Genomic DNA, 25,679 nt, shown 5'->3' on the forward strand with positions numbered 1-25,679 from the left:
TCACCAAAAAGTGCACAGCAATTAACACAGGACCGAAGTAACTGTGGCTACAAATTTGGGAGCAGGGAACATAAAGCAAAAGACTAACAGTCAACTGAACTGCGTACTCTATCAGGAAAGAGGCACAGAAAGGAAACTTGATCATGCAGCTGGTAGCTACACATGCCTAGTCTACAGAGTTGCAGTAGAGAAGTTAAAGAAGAGAATACAACGAAGATAGTTTAGCTCAATATAAATCACTTCAGTACGTCCGTGAGACAGAGGAAGACAATAATTATATGTGAGCAGTATGGAGACTTGGACGCCATCATGGGAAACGAACAACACTGGCAGAGCGGCCATCTTGGCATATAGGAACGTTGCTCACTAGGAAAAAATGAGAACCTGTCAGGAAGGACCTGCTTGTACAAAGCTAGCAGGTATACACTTATACAGCTGCTATGCCTTGTCTAATGCACCGATGAACAGTTTGAGCGACAACTAGATCGACTCGTGCAGGATGCTGCCGGAAGAAAGAAGCCAGTAATTATCGCCGGCGATTTTAACGCATGGGCCGTAGAATTGGTCAATCAAAGGACTAACCAAAGAGGACGGGTGCTCTTGTAAGCATTTGGTCACCTAGACCTGGTGCCAGAGAACAAGGGAAGGGCTTTCCACCTTCAGAAGAGGAGACACAGGATCTATTGTAGACCTGATCTTTGTTAGTAGTTATCAGATTGGCTAAATTGACACGTGGACCGTAAGTGAACACTACACAAATAGCGAACACCAGGCCATAATAATGGAGGTAACAAAATCAGAGCAGAGAACCAGCGCGAGTATTAGGACCAATAGAGTCGTTTGGAAAACCAAGGATTATGATAATATGTTTCTGCCAGCATTGAAAGAAATGCAACTGCTAGGATTGGAAAATAGCAAGGCTGGACAAATGATGGATAATATCGCCCAAGCCTGTGACACGGTCATAACAAGAAGAGTGGCCAACTGTAGACGACCACCAGTATACTGTAGGGACAAGGAGGTTGAGAGTGCGCGCAGCGAGTGTCACCGGACTAGAATAAGTGAACAACGGGCAAGAAAAAAATACTATAAAACCGGAAGAGGTCAGGAAATAGTAGATGCCCGCGGACAAGAAATGGAGGACGCTAAGAGTATAAATCGAATACGATCGTATAAAATAGTAATAAAGAAGATTAAAGGAAGCTCTGTGCCCCCTCCAAATTGCCCGGAACTATTACACCGGGTAATAACCAAACTGTTTTCCAGGCAACTGAAAGAGCCAAGTGTCATTGAAAGAGGTGTGAACGAAGACGCTATTCTGCTAATCACGATTGAGGAACTGAAAACAACAAGGCCCCAGGGCTAGATGGCATTTCCAATATAGCATTAATATGTCATTCATACCCACCCAGAGTTCTTCGTAGATTGAACATTTCATGTCTAAAAGAGGGAATATTCCTCACAAACTGGAAGAAAAAGCAACTCGTGCTTCTGACAAAAAGAAAGAAGCGATCCCAGGAGTCTACACCATACAGACCGTTCTGCATGTTGGATACCCCGGTCAGAATTCTGGAACGCATAATCTACGTCAGGGTGAACAATTTTATGGAAGGAAAAGGTGGATTGGCGAAACACCTATATTACTTTCGGAAAAATCGTTCAACCCTGGTCGCAGTTAGCCTAGTTATTGACCCCGTGCAAACAGCTATAGAGGAGAAAAAATAGAAAAAAGAAAAAAAGGACTACTGCGTCACAGTTACATTGGACGTCAAAAAATCATTCAATACGGGCAAATAGAGTAAAATACACGAGGCACTCCAGAAGCAGGATGTGCCCTTTTATATCGGGCTACTTAAAGGACAGAATTCCATTATATGACACTGAGGAAGGTAGCAAGACCTATGAAATTACAGGAGGCGTGCCCAAGGGTCAGTACTTGGCTCACCGATTTGAAACATCATGTACGATGGGGTACTAGGACTGGAACTACCCAAAGAAGTAACAGTGATAGGCTTTGCTGAAGATATTGCAGTAGTGGTGGTAGTAAAGAACAAAGAAGAAGTCAAGGACATAGCTGAGGAGTCCATTCATATAATACACGAATAGCTAGCAGAGGCAGGCCTAGAACTGGCTAGTCAAAAAACCGAAGCTATCCTTATTTCTAGTAGAAAGAAGATGAAGACAATAACACTGAGGGTAGGAGGACTCTTAACCGAGAATCAGATTCTGGGCCGTATCATCGATGCAAGACTAACGTTTAAGCAACATCTCAAAGTAGCAAGCAATACAGCAGCAAAAGTTGGCGCCACTTTATCTAGGTTAATGCCAAATGTAGAAGAGCCAACGCAAAAACGAAGGTTATTTTTAGTCATTGACCTCTAAGGAATATAAAGAAAAGACGTATTTAAGGCGAAGAAGCGGATTAACGACAACACGCAGAATCAAATCTGAGACTCCGCGATGAAGCAGACAATGACTAAGTGACAAAAAAGATGGCATTAAGTGATAAGTGGCGATAGACACATCGCCTTATACCAAGAATAGAGGACTGGATGCAAAGAGGGCATGGGGAAGTCACTTACTACCTCACACAGTTTCTGACAAGGCGCGGATGATTTCGGGCATAACTACAGAGATTTAAAATAGAGGACCGTCTAAACTGCCCAGTTTGTTTGGAGATTTACAAAGGTGCGAACCATAACGTTTGTGACTGTTCACGATACTAAATGGAGCAAGAAAACCTCGAGTGTTATCTCCAGACCAGAGTGACACCTAAATCAATGATGAAAGCTATGTTAACGACGGAGGATGGTTGATGCGCAGTAAACAACAACTATTCTCAAGAAAGTTAAATGACGAAGAAATGACGAAGAAAAAGGAAGTAAGAAACAAGGCAAAACAGCCGAGTAAAAATGTTGCTAGACGAAAGCCACCGAGCCGCCAGTACGAAATGCTCCTCGGATTAATGCAGAGGAACGTAGATCATAGAGTTGAGCTTGTACTCCCTACGCGATGCAGAGGAACGTAGGAGCTAGGGTTGAGTATCTCGACCCAGGCTCCCTCACCAGATTCAGAGGAACGTAGGTATAGAGACTGAGTTTATCCAGAGGATGAATGGACGATGCTGAACGAAGTAGACGACAGTACGATGCTGCAGGAAGCAGATGGCTGGACGATGCAAAATGAGTATTGTTTAACTGCTCACATGTGAACACAGTTTCGCCATTTCTGTAATATTTATCAATTCGGCCGAATAGGACACAAGAAGGCATTCTGCGGAGACATTCTTTTAAAGTCGCGTAAACGGCTTCAAATGACTTTTTATTGACTGTTTCACTCACTATAACCAAACGAATTTTAGTTTTTAAATTTTATCCAAGCTTCAAAGTTAAGCGAGTCTTCAATGCTTAATGATCATAATATTTTGCTTGACAAATTTCTCTTTAAGCAAAGTAATTATAATTGAACATTAATTTGCGATAATTTCTTTAAATTTGGCCATGCGATTCTCATTTTTTTAAGTACACACTTGCCGTCCCGTCGTCTTATAGTTTATCGATGAAACATTCGAATTATTATTATTAAGGTTTGAATCTGTTAAATCATATTAAAATTACAATATTTTTTATTATAATCTAAAAGGAGCTTTGCTTTATTGTAAAAATCTTTAAATATATACGTGAAAGTTTATAGCAAAGAAAAAATCTCAAGCCAAATTTAATATTTTTACTGGCGGGCAAAAAAAAATTTTTAGCGGGCGTTTGTAAGTTTTTGTTGCCCGGCAGGCGTTTTTCATTTTTTTTGCCCGCATTTGCGGGCAAAAAAAAAATAAAAACGCTCGCTCAAATATTTTAAAGAAAATGGTGAATAATTCACATCAAATATACGTATATGTGTGTGTGTGCGTATGTGTAAACGCGGAAATCAATACATGCATTACAAAAAATATGGTGTGCACCAAGGGCTAAGCGGGCTTTTCAGCCTTGTGTGGTTGCAGTACCCGTCTGTGACACGTAAACACCCTTGCCTTCGGCTCGGGCTAACTCGCCTTGACTCGTACTGCAAACCCCACACCCGGCCTGAAAAAGCCCACTTTACGCCCTTGGTGCACAATATACTATTTTGCTTTAAACTTTTGCGTATGGATGAAGTGTTTTATTGCATTTCTCTGTTTTCATTAAAAAGGCGATAAATGTGCATACTTGTGCATGCATAGGGAATGATCGTTAAGTAATCAATAAGTTGTTTTTAGTCAGTACACATCGCAGACTATAAGACAACGGGACGGCAAGTGTGCATTAAAATAATATTTTTGAAAATTGTAATCATTTTTTAAATAACTACTATTCAGCTTATCTGATCTCACCTGCTGAACTTTAATGCTTAATGCTTGACATATAAAACTGATTTCATTACATTTATTAACGTATATTTATAAGCATACACAGAAACTTTGCAAGCTGCAAATATTTGGCAATTCTTTCAATGATTTCATTAAATTTGAAGGAGAAATTAGAATGGAATTCTTATACAAATGTACAGATTATGAAGATGCCCTGGTAGAAATGCTTACCAACTGTAAACCGTTGGTTTTACAGTGACAAAGTCACATTGTGACGTTTTTAGCAGGTTCGTTGGCCAACCATAATCAACTGTTGGGTTATTTTTAACCAGGGAGGAGATTGCAAAAAACGAAGTTCTGCTTTAAGTCACGTTTTGAAAAAAATGGCAATATCAAAAATAGATTATTAAATTTACTCAAAATATTACAACTTAAATTAATTTTTTTTCATTGTTATGATTTTAATTTCGAGTACCATGTTATTTTCAGTAATCATTAAAATGTGATTTTTATTGAAATATATTATATGTTAAAAATCAAATGATAATCCGAATGATATATGAGATTGTCATTATTAGCATACAAACTGTTTTTTTATAAAGAGAATTTGCTTTGGTTAAAATAAAGTAATGCTAGTATAAACAATGACGATTTTTTAAAATCAAATTTACAGTCTTAGACTTCTAAAAAATCTTTGAGTAGGGTTATTCTTCTTTTTTCGGCAATATCCATTTGATTTTCTAAATCACCACGATCAGTTGTTTCGGCTCGTTCAATTTTCCATGAGAGGTTTTCAATTTCTGCTTCTAATTGTGCTTGTTGATATTCGAACTGTAACATATAATAAAAAGAAAAAATATTACAGATTGTTTCAGGACTAGCTATTCATATTTTAAAAAGTGATCGTCATGTTTTAGTATTTAAGAACTCTAAAAAAATTAAATTTTAAAATAGTAAAACGTTAGGCGAGTTTGAGGTATTCCGAAAAATCATCATGGAAGTTCATCGCGTAGGATTTCATACATATTACAACAATTCTTCTACTCGTCAAAAGCAATTGTCAACAAATGCTGTAGCAAATGTAAGAAATGTAACCATAGATTAAAACATCGCTAAAAGCTAAACGCTTTGCTTTTCACATAAGACACTCGCCGATATTTAAAGGTTCTCTGATGAATATACATACATGCTCACACATAGGCACACTGTGACGGCCGAGTGAACGTCAAATGTCTAACGGCTAATCATGTACTAATTGTAATAAGATTATTGTTTCAGCAAGCTGCTAACGAGCGCCGAAACGAGTGAGAACGAGAGACGAGGCAAGATAGAGACAGAGAGAGTGAGAGCATAGGTAGCGCGGTTGCCGCCTGGCCGCACAGCGTTGGCGAGATATGACAATGATGTGCCGACGGCCGGGAGAGCCGCGACTAGAGTTAGTCTCACTGCGCTATCCACACGAGTAGCTCGCGCTACTACTATACGCGGGTTTGTTGTGAGTCCTGCGAGCATCCCGAGAGCGAGCGATATTCGGCCGTGCGTTACCGACGAGTCGCTGCGACGCCCGTCCGAGCTGTTGCATCTCCACGTTCGAGACTAGACTGCGTCCGTTGCGTCAAGTACTACTGCCACTACTGAGTTGTAAGTACCTGCACTCTCACTCTCTCACGTCGACAGGGTAATATCTCTCGTCTCTCTTTATCGTTCGTCGAAGTGTGCGGCGTTTGCACCTCCGTGTATAGTTCAATTGAATATACATTTCCTTATCTAAACTTCTCGTGTGTTATTTCCTACGACCCGACCTACGCCGCCTCCGCGGGCTCGTGTAAAAAAACACGTGTATGATCTGAGTCGGCCGAGCCGTGCCTTCTGCACGCCCGACGTTAATTTACAATAAACAGGGCCCTTCTGGCCCTGGTTATAACACGGCAGAAAAGTATTAACCGAGTGTTATAACACATACACACACATACATACATACATATACATACACACACACATACACACACACAAAGTATGCAAATATTTAAACATGTAGATATTCAAATATTATTGATAAATTCATTAAACTGTGATGGAGTAAGACTTGACGATGAGAGGAGTAATGTTGTGTTCCTGGATAGAATTTTCAATATACTGACCATGTTTTATAGAAGAAATTCGTATTCTTATGAAATAGATCAATTTTTCAGATTCGTCAATTGCATGCGCATACGCGAGCACGCTGAGCTGCGTCGCTCAGCTTACGGGCGCAGCTCCGTACCAGCTCTCCAATAGAGCGCACACGCCTCCTTGAACGTCTGTGTCTTTTTCCTAATAAACGCCTTTCCAAGAGACTTCTTTGTGTTGTCTAATTACTGTCCGCAGACTCACTCACCTCAGATCCCAACAGTATGTGTTTGTCCCACTTTAGATTATAATCAAAAACAATTCCCAGGTATTTGTATTCCTCTGCTCTAGTTATTATCCTATCTTTTATTTTTATTTTATTTGGGCAGGCACACTATTGCAATAACTTCTGTGTGGCATGCAGACTGTCTTATTAACATTAAGTGACAATTTGTTCACAGCAAACCAATTATCTATAACTAATAAATATCTATTCATGTTATTTTGCGCCACTTCCTAATTTTCACCAATGACAATTACAGCGGTATCGTCCAAGTATCACAGGATAGAGCCCAAAGGGATCTCTCTCAATAAATCGTTTATGCAAAGTATAAATAGCAGAGGCCCCAGGATAGTATTCTGAGGGACTCCAGTATTTATTAACAACTTATTACTTTCGCAGTCTTCAATTTTCACGGTTTTATACCTATTAACGAGGTAGCTAGCGTATACCTATAAAGGTTCAATGGCTATAATGCGAAAAATAGAAAGCCCACCAGATATATTTGTTACGATAACAACTAATCTAAAATAGCCTGAGTTAAAAACAGTACTAAAAAAATTTCCGCCAGGAACTTCATGCAATGATATTGCAACAATTACTGTTGGATTATTTTATTGTAAATTTCGAGCAATCCTAGCTGATATTCTTAGTGGGAATATTTTTGGAAAAATTATTGTTTATGTATACGCAATTAAATTTCAAAAAAGAGGTCTTCCGCACGCACATTTATTGTTAGTATTGGATCATAAGTCAAAATTAAAAAATTCCGATGAGATTGATGTGGAAGTACAAGAAATAGTATTCAAACATATGTTACATGGACCTTATTCAAGAAAAAACACTATGTTATGATGATAACAAAACTTGGTCAAAAAAATTTCCAAATGCTTTGTGTGATGCAACGCGATTTAAAAAGGATGGTTTTCCTAGATATCGTTGTCGTAATAATGAAAATAAAAACTATTTCTATAACATAAGACTTTATGGTAAACCAGTAAAGGTTGATAATAGAATGATTGTTCCCTACAATCCAACTCTTCTTAAAAAATACAACTGCTATATTAATGTTGAATATTGTGCATCTATTATGAGCATCAAATATTTATACAAATATTTATATAAAGGACATTATCGTGCTTTTATTAAAGTGAGTAAAAAGGATAAAGATATAGTAATATACGATGAAATAACAGAATACACGGACTGTAGGGTCAATGGAAGCTGCATGGCCTATTTAAGAATTACCAATTTGTGCTCGTTCTTATAGTGTAGTTAAATTAGCTATTTATTTACAGAATCATCAAAATAGTACATTGTGCAACAAGGGGAGAAAATAAGCTATGTCGAGCGTGGGTCAGGTGTTCAGCACGAGACGTAGACGAGTGCTGAAAACACCTCACCCGAGTCTGACATAGCTTTTATTCCCGTGTTTTTTTCAACAAGAGCATGAAAGGGACTTTTTTATGCGTGAAAGTTGGGTAGGAGATCGTGCATTTCAAGTCGTGCACAAACAATTTGAGAAATTTGAAAAAATTGAAAAATTTTAAAAAATTAAGAAATTTGAGAAAATTTGAGAGATTTGAAAAACGGGTATTAACAGAGAATAGAAAAAAATGTCTTCCCGCTGGTCAAAATTATTTTCTCCGCGCTTGAGCTCAAACTTTTTCTAAAACGCTTGGAATGGACGATTTTCTATGCTACTTTTAGGCATGAAAAAGGCCCATTTCATGCGCGTGTTAGGAAAAATAATTTTTGATGGAAACATTGATATAGATTCTCTCAATCACGAGACAACTTTAACAGCATGGTTTGAACTAAATAAAACTGATAATTATGCCAGAAATTTGTTGTATTGTGATATACCAGAACACAATGTTTTTACGAAAAAGGAGTGGATTAGACGTAAAAACTATTCAAATACTTTAGGAAGATTAATCTGTGTGATTCCTAATGAACAAGAGTTATTTCACTTAAAATTAATATTACACAGAGTTAAAGGGGCAACCTCATTTGATGATTTAAAGAACTTTGAAAATAAAACCTATTCAACATTTACTGAAATAGCAATAGCCATGGGATTAGATTAAAAACAATGAAGAAATTTTTCATATATTTGATGAGGCATGTACAATTATGTTACCAAAGCAATTGCGTTTGTTTTTTGCTTGGTTTTTAGGCATAACCGCGACACGGAAGTGCCTTATAGTTTTGTCATCGAAAAAAATTTTCGACCGATCGGACTGAAATTTTGGGAGGAGTCTTCTCTTGCACAAACCTAAAAACTAATTTTGTATCCCAATCGTCTACGCTTTTTCCAAATACGGGCACAATTTGTTCAATTTTTGTGTGTTTTTTGAATAAAAATTTTGGTTTTACACGATTATCTCTGAGAGACTTTTATAATAATTTTGGGCTTGATCTTGCATGTATACTAGGCCAGTCAATATAGCAAAATTAAATAGATATTTTAACAAAAATACGTGCAGCAATCCGCCTGTGCGATCATTTAAAATACAGTCCGTAGATGTTTGCTGATGTGTTTCCAGCTCGCAACTCCCATTGCTAAATTCGTTATTAACAATTTAGTGAATAAAAACGCGTTTTTAGTTTTTTGCTTATAAAACGAAAACTACTTGATCGATATGAATTTTGTAAACGAAAAAGTCGTAGAGTATTAAATTACGAAGAGAATGAGACCTCGAACAATCCGATCGGTCGATTAGAACCGGAAAAATTTCGGAAAAAAAGGAAAATTTGGCATTTTTTTCGAAAATTTGTAACTTTGTTATTTATGAAGATTAAGAGCTGAAATTGGGCACAGAAGTAGATAGTTATATCAACTTTAAGTGTGCAGAAGGTAGACACTGTTGGACCAATAGTTTTTGCGCAATTGCAATTTCAATTTATTTATGCATTTTTTTGTCAAGAGCCTTCTTGCTGTACAAATGATCAGGTTTTAATTCTAACATCAGCATTTAAAAGTATAAGTAACTATAAATAAATTATACGCAGAATGCGGCCACATAAAAAAATCGCTAAAAACGGTTTTTTGGCTCTAACTCGAATTCTATGCATTCTACAAAAAAAGTTAAATAGAAAAGTTGTAGATCTCGAGGAAATACAACTTTTTTCTATGAACACTTAAGCGTGAAAATGCTTTTAATTCGACTTAATAGGCCGAAATCGATTTTTTTATATTAATAAACCAGTATTTATTATAAAACTTTGAGGCTATACATTTTATATAAAAACCTTAGATGTAAAAGTTGTAGATATTATGAAAACACAACTTTTTACCATGACAAACATTTTTACAAAACGCTTATACATAAACAACAACCCTAGAATTTGGTACATATAAGTGAATAACAATTTCAATGTGACACGCCCTATCTGTTCAAAAAGCTTTAATTGTTTGCCGTAAGATCGCGTGTGGCGCGCTGGTTAATCGTAAACAAATTACCATTAGCACAAACTGTTTGGGAAAAATACAAGAATTTTGCGAAGACTTTGTAGTAACTTGAATTCATTTGTCTGGCGTAAAATTGTAATGTTATTTTGTTATTAAAGTAAGCTTAATAAAAAATAAAAGTTTTATAACACTGGGTGACATAAATCCGCATCTATGTCACGCCTATCCGTGGCATAAATGGTCCATTATTGCACCGTGCTGATTGCCCTCGCTACGCTCGGGCGCTAACTGCACGGTGAAAAAATGGACTCTTTAGGCCACGGATAAGCGTGTCATCGGATTTATGCTAGTCAGTGCTATAAAATAGTGTACGATACTCGTGGCATAAATAGTCCGATACTGCACGGCGTTCAGCTCCCTCGCTACGCTCGAGTGCTAATACACGCCGTGCCGTAATGGACTATTTATGCCACTTGTATCGTAATATACCATTTCAGTATTGTTAAGTTTCTCTATACCATCACTCAATTTTTAGCCAATCTTACAAGAAAATGTATTCATGTTTTTCGCAATTTCTACTTTGTCAGTAATTTCGTTATCATTAACCTTTATATAATTTATAGCATTGGTGTTTTGTTTTCCGAACTGTTATTTATAATATAATATATAATATAATATAATATAATATAATATAATATAAACGGCGGGAGTAACTATGACTCTCTTAAGGGACTAGACTATGGGTTCAGTCAGTCCCAAATAGCCGATCCTGGCGCGTCCGGCAGTAATGCCACGTATGAGTCGGTTACCCATCTCTAAACGCGTAGAGGTGGGGAGCTAAAGGCCAGGCGGCTTACCCGACGTCGAATTTCTCAAGGTCTGTGTCAGTCGACGGAATAAAGGTACTACAACATCTACTATCTATCGGGATCGGAAGACGCCTTACAGCGTTTTCCGATTTTTGCTCTTTGAGCATTTTTCTTCAAATTGCGATAACCGACCCGATCACGCGGGGCTTTTACAAAGCAATGCGTGGTCGGTAAGATGGTTGCAATCTTTTCCACCTCGTTTCTTTCACGGAACGATAGCAATGCGTGTGGGGAACGTTAAAAACTCCCTTCATGCATCCCAGGATTTATCCTGCTTACCGCAAAGCAATGCGTATCGCGCAAAAGCAATGCGTGTGGGGGACTTGTCAAAGATCCCCCGCCGCAAAGCAATGCGTGTCGGCACCACGCAGAGCTAAGCGTGTAGGCAGACTTTGTCAAAAGTAGTCCTGCCGCAAAGCAATGCGTGTGGAGACCTTCGCCGGTGAAAGCAATACGTGTGGGCGAACTTAGATCTTCGCGCCCACACATCCCATGGTGAGGAGCGGCCCATGTCGAAAGACTAAGCGCCCCGGTAGTGACTACCGTGAAAGTCTATAATGGACAGCGGAAACAACGTTGCCTCGGAGCCGAGGGGAGCTGTGGACGTGACCTCAGCAGCTCCAATCGGGGCGGAGTTAAACGCCGAACCTTGCGAAGGTCGCAACCAAAGGAGGGAGGCTGCCTTAAGTGCTCAAACACGCCGGCGAAATCCGGCCCGCCGAGCTCGGAATGCCCAACAGGCTGACGAGCCCGGCGATGATGAGGAAATAGAGACACACGGGCCTCTAACTATCCGGACGGCGGAGCCGATGGAGATTGTCGCAATAGCGAAAAACCCACAGGCCTGTCCCAAATGCCTGCAGGGAGGTACCCAACTTCTCTGCATGGGCAGCTGGGAACTAAGCAGGCACATCAGTAAAGAACACCCGTCAGTCGACGTGACCTGGGTGTGCGGTGCTTGTCAAAGGCGCTGCACAACGCTCAGGTCGTGGAGCTGTCATGTTCCGCACTGTAAGGGGCGACAAGAACCAAAGGATCTGCCGTTCAAATGTGAGCATTGCAGCTTGTCGTTTGACTCGCAGATCGGACTCTCTCAGCACGAGAGGCATGTCCATCCAGAGGTGCGAAACGATAAGCGCGCGGCAGAGGCCAATAAGCCAAAGGGGAAGAGTGGCCGTAGGCCTTCTATATGGTCCGACGAAGACTTGCTGCTTATCCGGGAATTAGAGAGCGAATACCATGGAGCTTGAAATATTAATGAAAGAATAGCTGATCATTTCCCGGATAGAACAGGCAGACAGGTGTCGGACGCCCGGAGGCGTAAGGACTATGCCGCGCTCCGAGAGAGAGGAGGCCCGCAAGGCCCAGCAGAAGGAGTCGAGGCCATCAAAGAGGTAGACGAAGGCGAAATCCCTGAAGGGGAAGAGCTGGTCGCCACCGATGGCGCTGCGTTGGAAAGCGGCCCCCGGAGAATGGAGGGAGCGCACCCGCAGAACAAGTCAATGCGCCCGCGCTGGAAAGCAGTTCTCAGCAAGATCGAGAGTGCAGCCCGGCAGTGGGGTCCGATGAACAAATCGAGGACAGCAGTGACGACGACGAATTCTGCGACGCATTAGGAGAAATATCACTCCCAGAACCTCTCTCGGTTGAACGCACTACAATCTCACCACCTCCTCGAGATAACTGGAAAGGCCCAATGAGGTGGGAGATTTGCAATGCTAGCGAAGAAGCCGGAAGTTACGCGAACTGGGTGACTGGACTGCAGGAGCTAGTCAGGAACAATGCGCTGAGTGAAATAGGACTAGACTCCCTGTATGACCAGCTCATCCAGATTATGCGGCACCCTTCCGATGACAACGAACAGGATCGCCTTCGATTGAACGCTAGAGGCCCCCCACGAAGGGGCCACCGCAAGAACCGACGGCGCCGTCGTCTCACGGCAGCTGATCGAAAGCGGTTTGCCTTTGCCAGGTGCCAAGATCTTTGGAACAACAACCCAAAGAAGCTAGCCGAGTTAGTGATTGCCAATGACCTGTCCATTCTCCAAAGGCGCCAAGCGCCAGGTAGAACGGAGACACAGACTCTATACAACGAGCTGTGGGGGAGGGTCGGACCTAATATCGAAGCGCCAAGGCGCACCGAAGACCCGATACCCGTATCGAGGATCTTCACTCCGATCACTCCCCAAGAGATAATGGGCAGAATCAGGCGAATCAAAAACGACTCGGCAGCGGGTCCTGACGGGGTAACGAAGGACGACCTGAGAGGAAGAGGAGTCAGCATAGCCCTCTCCAAGCTGTTCAACTCGATCCTGCTAGCGGGTTACTACCCAAAGGCATGGAGAGAGAACAGAACAACCCTTCTGCCAAAGCCAGAAGAAGATCCTGCTGACGTTAAGAACTGGCGGCCCATTACCATCAGCTCAATGGTTAGTCGAGTCTACTCAGGCTTGCTTGACCAGCGAGTGAGGGCCGTCATTAAGCAGTGTGATCGGCAGAAAGGATTCACGGAGGAAAATGGCTGTTTCAGCAACATACAGTTGTTGGACGACGCCGTATCGAACGCAAAGAAAGCGGGCGGTGTCATTACCATCTTGGATGTTTCGAAAGCATTCGACACTGTCCCGCATGCCGTGATCCAAGGGTGCTTGGAGAAAAAAGGAATCCCCGAAACCGTGGCCGCCTATATCTCGAACATGTATCGCGACTGCTCCACTGCAATCCGAACGAGGAGCGGGGACGTAAAGATTGGAATGAAGAGAGGAGTCAAGCAGGGGGATCCCCTGTCACCTCTCATTTTCAATCTGGTTCTCGAACCTCTATTAGAACGATTGCAAGAGACAAGTGGAGTGGAAATCGAAGGCATGAATCTCTCGTGCGCGGCTTTCGCAGACGACATAGTATGTTTTGCGAATACAGCCCCCGAGGCGGGAAGGCAGCTACGGATGGTGGCGGATTATCTGGGCCGACTCGATATGAGTCTTTCAGTGTCAAAGTGTATAGCTGTAGAGTATGTCCCCCACAGGAAGACCTGGTACACTAAAAACCCAGGCCTCGAGGCGAACGGCAATGCCGTTCCGAGCATCTCACCTAGTGAGACGTTCAAGTACCTCGGGGCAAAGGTCTCTCCCTGGAAGGGGCTGCTCAAAGGCTTTGAATCTGACGCGTTCAGGGAAGTCATATCCCGCGTCCAAAGACTGCCGTTGAAGCCCATGCAAAAGGTGGACCTTCTACAGATGTATATCTTTCCGAGGTACACCTATGGGCTGATAACATCGCCTCCGGCGAAGGCAGTCTTAAAGACTATCGACCGGATCATAAGAACGAAAATCAAGGAGATCCTCCACCTGCCAGAATCGGTAAGTAGCAGTTTTCTCTACACGCCGAGGAAGCAGGGTGGATTGGGGCTCCTTGAAGTGGAGAAGATGGTGCTGATAGCCGCTCTTCGGAACGGCTTGAGAGCCCGTCAATCCCACGATCCGGTCACACGCGCGGCCATGAACTCGAACGCAGCCGACGATCGACTAAAATCTTACGCCGATGCTCTAAGACTACACTGGCCACTAACAACCAAGGAGCTAGATACTTATAAGTATCAGCTTCGCCTGAGCTATGCCCAGAAATGGGCTGAGCAAAAATGGCAAGGCCAGGGGGTCGAGGAGTTCGCGCAAGATCCCGTCGGCAACTCATGGCTGCAGCGCTATGATCTTCTGCCCGCGTCAAGGTACATCGATGCTATCAAGCTACGAACAAACACGTACCCGACGCGAGCACTAATGAAGATCATAGATGGACGTGTTGATAGCTCTTGCCGAAAGTGCCAAGGCAGTAGCGAGACCCTTGGTCATATACTTGGCAGATGCCGGTATACTAAGGATAAGCGAATAAGCCGGCACAATGAAATCAAAGACCTCCTCAAGGCTCGTCTAGCCAAAAACCATCAGGTTATGGACGAGCCGCAGATAACGGTCCGAGGCCAGAGGTTTAAACCCGATCTCGTCGTGAAAACGAATGAGGGAAGGGTGCACGTAATCGACGTAACTGTCCGCTACGAGCACAGAACCTATCTGGATGAGGGCCGTACTGAGAAAATTGGCAAATATCGCCAAATTCTCAGCACGCTTCGGCGAGATCTGCACTCGAACGCCGAGGAGGTCATTCCAATTGTAATCGGGTCGAGAGGTGCAATTCCAAGGGAAACGCGGAAAGCCCTCTCGAAACTCGGAATTGGCAAGAGTGATTGGCTTACGATCTCACTAATAGCGCTGCGTAGCTCGCTAGAGATCGTCAACGCCTTCATGGATGACTGACCTGAACAAAACGTGTTGTCTTGTCTTGTCTAAAACTATTTATTTATTCGAAATAAGGGAAGGCTAACTGCCTGCAAGTTGAACGCGAAAGTTAGACCTTCCCACCTAAAGCCCAGAAGTGATCGGGGAATGAATCCGCGGGTGACCCCAGAGTTGGGTAAACCCTTGAAACGTTGGAGAAGCGGAAGAGAGTCCCGCCACCGAGCATCGAGTGCTGCGGCGCCCGAATGAAACCGATCGCGGATGGTGCAAGTCGTAGGACGGGGCACGACCTAAGCCTCTGTCACGGCGGCGAAGCCAGGAATCACCATGCAAAGGTGTGAACAGGGGCGGATACCTCCACGGGGTTTCCCTGGGCATCGCGCGAGCGATGGCTAAAGTCCGCTTTCTCAGCTACAAAACAAAAATGGTATGAGACTTCGTTAACACTAATTTTTCCGAGCCTAGCAGGCTCCCTTGACAACGCTTATGAATCTGGAAAAGGACACAAAGTGGAAAAAGCGCTGATGGTGGACAAAAGTCAGTTGAGACTTGATATCAGTTGTTTTGACTAAGAATTTTATTATCGTTGACTTTTAAATATTTTATTATTGACTGTTAATATACTGACTTGGGACCAAGTCATCTTTGTTACCCGGTACCGGTTCCTGTCATCAAACCGGAAAGTCCGTCCCACGTAATGTGGTAGACGCAGGAGTAGCCAAATGCCTCGTCATCTAATTAGTGACGCGCATGAATGGATTAACGAGATTCCCACTGTCCCTATCTACCAACAGGTACAAACAAAATTAGTGGAGATCCAGGCGGGATCTCGCGAATGCGCCTCCCCGTGGTTCCCCGTGGACGGTCCGGTGGATGGTAGAGCTTGCTCACCATCCCGCTATGACTGACTAAAGCATTCGTCCCAGTTGACTGATTGTCCCCGTACGGCCATCCTCGGAAGACCGGGCGGGTACAATCTGTTGATCGCCAATGGGCACTTGAATTTTTCCAGGAACGTTCTCCTTTCGGGTGGTTCGATGGATGGTGGACGGAAAACAAGGTCGCGTATGCTTATGGCGAGGTAGCGAGTCCAAATAACATCAGGGCTAACCGAAACTAAATGTCCCTATCTACCATCTATTACAAATCCTTCAAAGATTTATAGGGTTATCAGCATTACTTTTGACTAAATTTGTTTCATATTTAATTTTTGCATCTTTAATAACCTTTCCTGATATTTTAGCTTAATTTTTCTATTCATGTTCGAGTTATTCATTACCTATATCCATTTGGCATAGATTATATCAGAATTCATAAGTTTTATACGATTTTATAATTGCATCAATGATCTAATTTTTGCTACCCTGTTGATTGTTTTTTCTTTTCTACGATTTAGACAGATCGACGCATTGCTCCATTTTACTAATTAACTTATCAGTAGCTAGATTAGGATCATGCATTGATAATATTTTACTCCATTTTTTGTAACAACAATATATCTTAATTTCTTATAGTTTATAGAAATTTAAGGTTTGATTAGTTCAGATTTCATCTTGTTAACAGCAACAAAATAGGGTAGTGGTCTGATAATTACTGATACTTTGAGTTCATATGTAGCTGAGTACAAGTTATCAGTTTTTATGAAAATGTTATCAATGCAGGATCCTTAATTTAACCCCGCGGGCGGCCTTGTTGTGCCAGAAAAACCAGGTTTAAAACCTTTTTAAAGAAAACTATACATGGAAGATATTTCAATGTTACTTAATATTCAATGTCTCGTTTCCCGTACTTTTTTATTGTTATTATGGAAACTATTTTACGGAATGGTTTGGGTTTATCGATCACCTCAGCATAAGACAGTTTGGATGATATAATATCCTTCTGTATAGTTTCCAGTATCTTTTATAACACTTGATTTTTTCACTCAGTTCTTCGACTAGCTGTTTCAGTAGCAGATCCGCAGCTTTTATAAGTTTGTATTTTCCTATAAGCAATTTTGCTGCATCACTTGAGCTGTTATCCTCAATCTTTGATTGGTGTGTCTGTTATAACCATTGGTTGCCTTGTTTCGACATTTCTAAATTTGTTTCCTTGAGAATCTTCACATTTTTTTATTCTTTCCTTGATATGTAACTAAATTTTCCCAAAAATATTTACTTCAAACGATTGAATGTTTTATTTACTCCTGAGTTCCTTCCTATCGCGTCCGAGTGATTTAGTTTGAATATCTTATCTCTGTCTTATAATTATACTTAATTATACGTAGTCTGTAATTTAAACAGATCACTACTATTATATCTGAATTTTAAAAAACTTTAATTCAGAATTCTTCTACTTTAGGCCAGATGATACTATTTATTTTTAAATCTTTAGAAATATTGAAGCTTGTAACGGGGTGTGAATTCGATCAACAAATAACTCGTAGAACGACTGGATCGCGTTCCCTCGATGCGGCGGAGGATTCCTCTCCGCCCGCGAAACACCTCCGTTGCATGCAGCTGTTTCAGCTGCTTCTATTTGCTGGGTCTACGCGCCGCCCGGCGCGTGCTCGGCTGCTCAACTACGTTAAATAAATGCTCTTAAATAACGCCCGCGGAGGCGGCGGTATTCGCAGGAAGGAAAAGGGATCGGAAATAAGCGAACGAGGTTCAGAAATGACGACAACTCACGTTAAATAAAAAAACTAGGGTTATATTTGTCAGTCGCGAAATAAACGTGAAGTTACAATAATAAATTATAATACGCGAGTCGCCAACAACTTCGCGACTCGCCGCGAAGCTAGAATATTCGCACTCGCACGCGTGTATCGACGTGAAGGTCGTGCGCGCCGGATCACCCTCGCATGGATGATATCCACTCACCAGGCACTCTCTCTCATGCACTACGCGCCACACAAACCTTCTCTCTTACGTCGAAGACGCTCGTAGTCCTGGACAGGCCGCAAGACTCCGTAATCACCCTGGACCGCTACGCTAAGGCTGGGGTCACCTGGCTCCGCGTCACACTCACACACACAAAATGCGTCTCGAAATCGCTGGACACAGCACAGTACAAACGATACGGCGAGACCTTTTAAATCTTAGCGAAGTCGCGTGTATACCTAGCGAAGGCCGAGAGCTATCTGAGCGCGCTCCTGAAGGATTAGCCCGTACGCTCGCTCTCTCTGTCTCTTTCGCGCCTATTGCCGAATTTGCACGTGTTTATTATCGCGCACGCGACTCTACGCGATTCCGTCGCGGCGCAGCGGTACTCATACCGTTACGAGTTGGCTGTGGTGCTCAACTCGTTACAAGCTATTCAATTTTTGACGTACAATGATTTCATTTAAATGTTCGAAGCTTTTTAATATACTTTATTTAATCTTGATCATTGATTGACCTGTATCAATGCATAATACAAATATTTTTTGTAAATTTAAATAAATGATTTTAATTTCATTTATAATTAAATGTTTATTAAACATAATATTTTTGCTATTTATGAACGTTTCTACTTTCTTATCAAAAGATTCGCCTTGTTTATAAATGCAGTATGGGGTATTTATCTTTCCCATATTGTATAAGTTTTTTCGTATAAACAATGATTTTGAATGTTTCCTTATTTATTGATTCTTCCTAGAGGAAGTTGTAATAGTAAAATTTTCAGTTTCGCTAAAACTTCGTAGAAACGCATTTAGAGGTGTTTAGAGTTCGACTCATAGGTTTTTAAAAAATGCCTGTGTGTGTACGTATACAGTTATGATTCTGGAACTACGATAGCGATCGTAATAAACATTGACATGCATATATGTTTTCTGATTCTGAATTTAAGATATTTTTTTTTATGATTTTGACCATTTTATGGACATATTATTTGTTTTTTTTTTTGTATGAAATGATTAATACAATATATTCAACAATAGTGTATCTAAAAGAGCATAGAATTGCCTACATTTTTCCGCAAGATTTGTCAGATTAACCGTACCGTTCAATTTTTATGATAAAAAGTTGATTTAAAAAGAAAATTCAATATCTCCAAAACTAAATTGTCAAACGTTTTGAAAAAATGTATGATAATTAAAAACAATAATATCTATTTGCTCTAAAAATTTTAAATTATTTTGATGACTAGTTTTTGAGCTAAAAATCGCAAACTAAAAAAAATTCGCTTTCTATGTCGTACGATTACGGGAGTAAAAAGGCTTTAATTTATTTTGGGAAAATATCGATCTTTCGATCACCTCGGCTAGATTCTGTTTGCAGCTTACGAATCCGTTTAGTTTAAAAGATATCAAGATTCAAATTCTTTGTCTCTCACTCTGTATACCATGTATAACTGAAAATTAATATTTTTGTTAAACCTTATAACTCGCTTACTGAAGTTCAGAATGTTTTGAGAAAATTTATGATTTTATGAGGTTATGACGACCCTATGGTATTTAAAATATTGAGGTTTACATTTTTTCATCAAAATTATATGATTTGGTATTGTGACAGGTGCTCCTTCGATAAAATAATTAAGTTTGAAAGGAGTTTAATTAATCATTAATATCCTGTATATTTGAACAATATTTTATCTATTGTTACTATAAATTTTATTGGAGGAAGTTACGTGCCAAAGAATTGGCAGCGTTTTTTTTTTAAAGACGCTTTATCTTTATGAATCAGCTTTAACATTTAATCAGATCTTTATTAGATCAAAGTTGATGAGCTTGTAAAGTTTTAGCAAAAAATATAAATGCGTTAAGAAGTTATCGTGGTAACCATTTTCGCGCACACACGCACATACATACATACATACTATAACGAGTTGAGCACCACAGCCAACTCGTAGCGGTATGAGTACCGCTGCACCGCGACGAAATCGCGTAGAGTCGCGTGCGCGATAATAAACACGTGCGAATTCGGCAATAGGCGCGAAAGAGACAGAGAGAGCGAGCGTACGGGCTAATCCTTCAGGAGCGCGCTCAGATAGCTCTCGGCCTTCGCTAGGTATACACGCGACTTCGCTAAGATTTAAAAGGTCTCGCCGTATCGTTTGTACTGTGCTGTGTCCAGCGATTTCGAGACGCATTTTGTGTGTGTGAGTGTGACGCGGAGCCAGGTGACCCCAGCCTTAGCGTAGCGGTCCAGGGTGATTACGGAGTCTTGCGGCCTGTCCAGGACTACGAGCGTCTTCGACGTAAGAGAGAAGGTTTGTGTGGCGCGTAGTGCATGAGAGAGAGTGCCTGGTGAGTGGATATCATCCATGCGAGGGTGATCCGACGCGCGCGACCTTCACGTCGATACACGCGTGCGAGCGCGAATATTCTAGCGTCGCGGCGAGTCGCGAAGTTGTTGGCGACTCGCGTATTATAATTTATTATTGTAACTTCACGTTTATTTCGCGACTGACAAATATAATCCTAGTTTTTTTATTTAACGTGAGTTGTCGTCATTTCTGAACCTCGTTCGCTTATTTCCGATCCCTGTTCCTTCCTGCGAATACCGCCGCCTCCACGGGCGTTATTTAAGAACATTTATTTAACGCAGTTGAGCAGCCGAGCACGCGCCGGGCGGCGCGTAGACCCAGCAAATAGAAGCAGCTGAAACAGCTGCATGCAACGAAGGTGTTTCGCGGGCGGAGAGGAATCCTCCGCCGCATCGAGGGAACGCGATCCAGTCGTTCTACGAGTTGTTTGTTGATCGAATTCACACCCCGTTACAATACATACAGACATACATTTTTCAAAACACATTTTTCCTGACTCAGGAACCTCGAAAACATCGAAATCTATTAAAATCTTTGATATCAAAATTCTCACCATCACAAAGCTTTCCATTGGAGAAAGCAAAAGGAATCTTCCTCTATCCTCTATCCCTTGGTAGTTATCAAAAACGATTTGCAAATGGATTTGCAACCATAGTAGCCTTTATAAGTCCAAATCTTTGTTGCAATTCTAAAATGTCTTCCTGATTGTTTTTATGTACAACTTTCTTGGAATCGCGTTAAAGTAACATATTCATGTTTACTGTTTTGATTTGTTCAATCAATGTTCTTCTTTCATTTAATAATTTTTTTAGAATAACTTTTTTCCGCTTTCCTTCTTGTTATTTTTTCCTACTTTAAGTTATTTTTTCACAATGCATTGGATTTTATGCGTGTTTTATAAGGATTGAGTGACTTCTACGTAAGCAGGTGTAAGGAAAAAGTCGCTTTTCAGTAGGCTGTAAGACTGATTAGGATGATCGCTTTTGAAGCTGGTATAGTAGCACTCATTTCAGGTTATGTTAGACGTCAGCAGAAATAAACTCACTTGACTTGTGAAAAACACGCGACGAACGTGAGAGCCATGCTCTGAGGTCCTTCCCGCTAAAATATTATGCTCTGAGGTATTTAGATTTTATTAGTAAGTTTGTTGAGAAAGTAGAGTCAAGAAGCACTGCTGCTTAACTTACGGATATCAGACCACGAATCATGAACCACATACACGCAATGTAAGGTTAACAATATTAAATAATTATTACAATTTAAAAATAACATTGTACAAAGATTACAATAAGTACGGTCATAGTTATAGTATAAAAGATAATAAATAATTTCTTAACAAAGATATAAAGATAAATATAAAAATCTACATATTATAATACTAAGAAGGACATTGCTTGAGACAATCGCTGTGAGCTATGACATATTCAGTCGTAATTTGTACATGTCTGTATATTGTATATAAGTAGAGGGTTACTCTTACACAGTGTGACAATGTACAAACCGGAAAAAGATACTGCAGGAGCCTGCAACCATCGATTTATTAAAAAATAATCAATTTGTAAGTAACAACAATAATACATGGAAATATTGCCAAACACAGATAAATCGAACGTAACAATTCAGAATAGGAAACATCGCTAAAAGCGAAACGCTTTGCTTTTCACATGAGGCACTCGCGGATATTTAAAGGTTCGCTGATGAACATACATACATGCACACACATAGAAACACATAGAAACACATAGACACACATAGACACAACGTATGCAGATATTTAAATATTGTTGATAAATTCATTAAATTGTAATGGGGTAAGAGTTGAAGATGAGAGGAAACATCGTCTTTTTTTCCTGTTCTAATTACCGGTTGTGTTATCGGATAGTATTTTCAATATGCTGACCATGCTTTATAGAAGAAATTTGTATTCTTACAAAACAGATCAATTTTTCAGATTCGGCAATTGCATAATCTAAATAAAACGACTCAGTTTCATTCGAATACCTTTATTGATCTGCTGCAGCCTAAAATAATGTTGAATTTTAATGACAATTAATTTGTCTATAATAGTATATTGTGTATCAAGGGCGTAAAGTAAGCTTTTTTAGCCTACCTAGCCTTTGGTGCACACCATATTTTTTGTAACACAAGTATGGATTTTTGCGTTTTTTGGCATATTGAGGATTTTTTAATTTATTTATTATTATTAATTTATTGTATGCAGAAAAAATGGATATATATATATATATATATATATATGGGTCGTTCTCCGTAAAATCGAAGATGAAAATTTTATTTTTGCATAACCTGGACATATATGTTATACAGGGTGAGTCATTTTAATCTTTAATCTCAATTATCTCGTTGGCAAAGCATGCCAGCGAAAAAAGTTTCGGGTAAAAGTTTTAGGATTTTTCCCTGGCTATCTGATGATGTCCTTGACAATGTCATTGAGCATGACCTTCAAGGTCATTTGAAGGTCAAGTGTATTTTTTCAAATAGAAACCCCTACTTTTGGCACCAGAAATGGAAAGAGCGGGAAATTTTACGTTCGAACATGTGATTTTGGAAACAAATCATCTTTTGTGCGGAAATTACCTTTGACATCAGCCGAACCCAGGATGCACCATCGAGGAGGTTGTCAAAAGGATTTAGCATCCCATTTTTTGTTTTATTTTTTTTTGTATTATTTTTTATTTGTTTTTTCCCTTTTTGTTATTTTTTTGGTATTTTTATGGAATGTTAACTGGAGTTAACCATTGATTAATTGTTCGAAATTACCGCCGTTTTGTTGGATGCAAAGATCAAGTCGAGCTCTGAATTGTCTTATGGTTCTAAGTAGAACATCTCGAGGGATTGCTGCACAAGCTGTACGAATGCGTTCGATTTTTGAACGCATGTCACTCTCTTTTCATTTATGGGGCTAAAAGTAGGGGTTTCCATTTAAAAAAATCAACTTGACCTTGAAATGCCCTTGAAGATCCTGTTTAACGACAGGGTCAAGATGACCATTCGTCAGCCGGGGAGAAAACTGAAAACTTTTGTGGGTAACATTTTCTCCTTGAATGCTTCGAGTTCAGCTAACCAGTTGTACTGTTATCGGCATGGCCAATGACCTTGACCATTGAATTCAAGGTCAAGGCAAGGTCATATTCAAACGTAAAATTTCCCGCTCTTTCCATTTCTGGTGCCAAAAGTAGAGGTTTCTATTTGAAAAAATCGACTTGACCTTCAAATGACCTTGAAGGTCACGCTCAATGACATTGTCAAGGTCATCATCAGATAGCCACGGAAAAATCCTAAAACTTTTACCCGAAACTTTTTTCGCTGGCATGCTTTGCCAACGAGATAATTGAGATTAAAGATTAAAATGACTCACCCTGTATATGTTGTACCTGACTAAAAAAAAATTCATTGCGATTTCTTTATTTGGCTTCGAGTTCTAGCTGGTCAAAGTTAAGGTTTCCAGGAATATTAGCATTTTTTACCTATTTTCAATGATTTGTAGCTTATAAGGGATGCATTTTTAACTAAAACTATCTAGATACTTTTTTATGTAAAATTTTCTGAATTTTTTAATAAAAATACTTTTAAAGCCCTATATGTATGTTAAGGCTACCTTATTTGCATTTTGAACCTTAGAATATAGAAATCTAAATGTTTGATCTGGACTCCGACAACCTCAATACAGTAAAAAGATACCTTCTTATAGTAAACTAGCGCAACGCGCGTCCTTACGGCCGCGTTGGCTTGCCGCCTTGCATCGCTTCGCGTTCGTAATGCCTGTCGGTAATATATATATATATATATATATATATATATATATATATATATATATATATATATATATATATATATATATATATATATATATATATAATATATATATATATATATATATATATATATATATATATATATATATATATATATATATATATATATATATATATATATATATATATATATTATATATATATATATATATATATATATATATATATATATATATATATATATATATATATATATATATATATATATATATATATATATATATATTACCGACAGGCATTACGAACGCGAAGCGATGCAAGGCGGCAAGCCAACGCGGCCGTAAGGACGCGCGTTGCGCTAGTTTACTATAAGAAGCATATATATATATATATATATATATATATATATATATATATATATATATAGAGAGAGAGAGAGAGAGCTTTAAAAGTATTTTGATTGAAAAATTCAGAAAATTTCATGAAAAAAAAGTATTTGGGTAGTTTTAATTAAAAATGTATTCCTTATGAGTTACTAATCATTGAAAATAGGCAAAAAATGCAAAAATTGCTTAAAGTAGTTCACCGGAATATTTATTTTCTTAGCATACTGATCAAACTTTGTTAACATGTTTAATTAAGTGTCCTCTACAACGTGGTATTTTTTTTTACCCCCCAAGCGACAATATTTTTAGAGATATTGAACTTTGAAATTTTGTATTTTAACATGGGAAGCCTATACCAAGTCCGAATATTGAGGACGTTTAGTTGAATTGCGAAGCGAATTTTCTTAGAATATTTTCAAAAATCTAGCTTATGGTGTAAAATAGCAATACAAAATAATGGAGAAAAAGTTAGGGCAAACGAGGCTTTTTTTTAAGATACAACCATTCAAAGTTTTCATCCCATGCTATCAGTATATCTATATAGGTGCGCAGTGTTTCTCCCTCTTACAGTATTTTGTACTCTAAACAATTTATATCACCATTCTAATGTTTGATACTATGAAGCCGGTGAACTACCTTAAAACCTTAACTTTGACTAGCTAGAACTCGAAGCCAAATGAAGGAATCGCGCTGAAATTTTGTTTGGGTGTCAGTTACAACATATAGAACATATATATATATATATATACACACACACACAATTTTAGAAAAAATAAAAATTTTCACATCTTTGATTTCACAGAGAACCACCCATATATATATATATATATATATATATATATCCATACACGTGTATATTCAAACAGTAAATACCATACAAAGCTCGACATCAACCACGCTGCTAACTATATAAACCAATGCAACATCCTCAAAAAAAAAATTAGCATATACATAGACTCCAGTGATTATCGTATAAGGCCTACCT

The 25,679-nt window shown here is 39.6% G+C and overlaps 2 protein-coding genes across 3 annotated transcripts in view; one reads left to right on the plus strand and one right to left on the minus strand.

The window, feature by feature from the left end:
- Window positions 1-589: 589 nt before the first annotated feature.
- LOC116417788 lies at window positions 590-12,690 on the plus strand. The gene is made up of 2 exons (XM_031932839.1): window positions 590-602; window positions 10,910-12,690. The coding sequence occupies exon 2, from the start codon at window positions 11,573-11,575 to the stop codon at window positions 12,263-12,265; it is 693 nt and encodes a 230-aa protein (XP_031788699.1). The 5' UTR covers window positions 590-602; window positions 10,910-11,572; the 3' UTR covers window positions 12,266-12,690.
- Window positions 4,825-25,679, minus strand: part of LOC100115774 (potential E3 ubiquitin-protein ligase ariadne-2) — a 93,093-nt gene continuing 72,238 nt past the window's right edge. The window contains exon 5 of one of the 2 annotated variants that reach the window (XM_031932837.2): window positions 4,825-5,173. In XM_031932837.2, the coding sequence (XP_031788697.1) occupies window positions 5,018-5,173 (156 nt within the window). In that variant the 3' untranslated portion in view covers window positions 4,825-5,017. The remainder of the gene's footprint in view (window positions 5,174-25,679) is intronic. The other variant, XM_031932838.2, reaches the window with a different exon arrangement.

This window comes from Nasonia vitripennis, assembly GCF_009193385.2.
Source record: "Nasonia vitripennis strain AsymCx chromosome 5 unlocalized genomic scaffold, Nvit_psr_1.1 chr5_random0002, whole genome shotgun sequence".
NCBI lineage: Eukaryota > Metazoa > Arthropoda > Insecta > Hymenoptera > Pteromalidae > Nasonia > Nasonia vitripennis.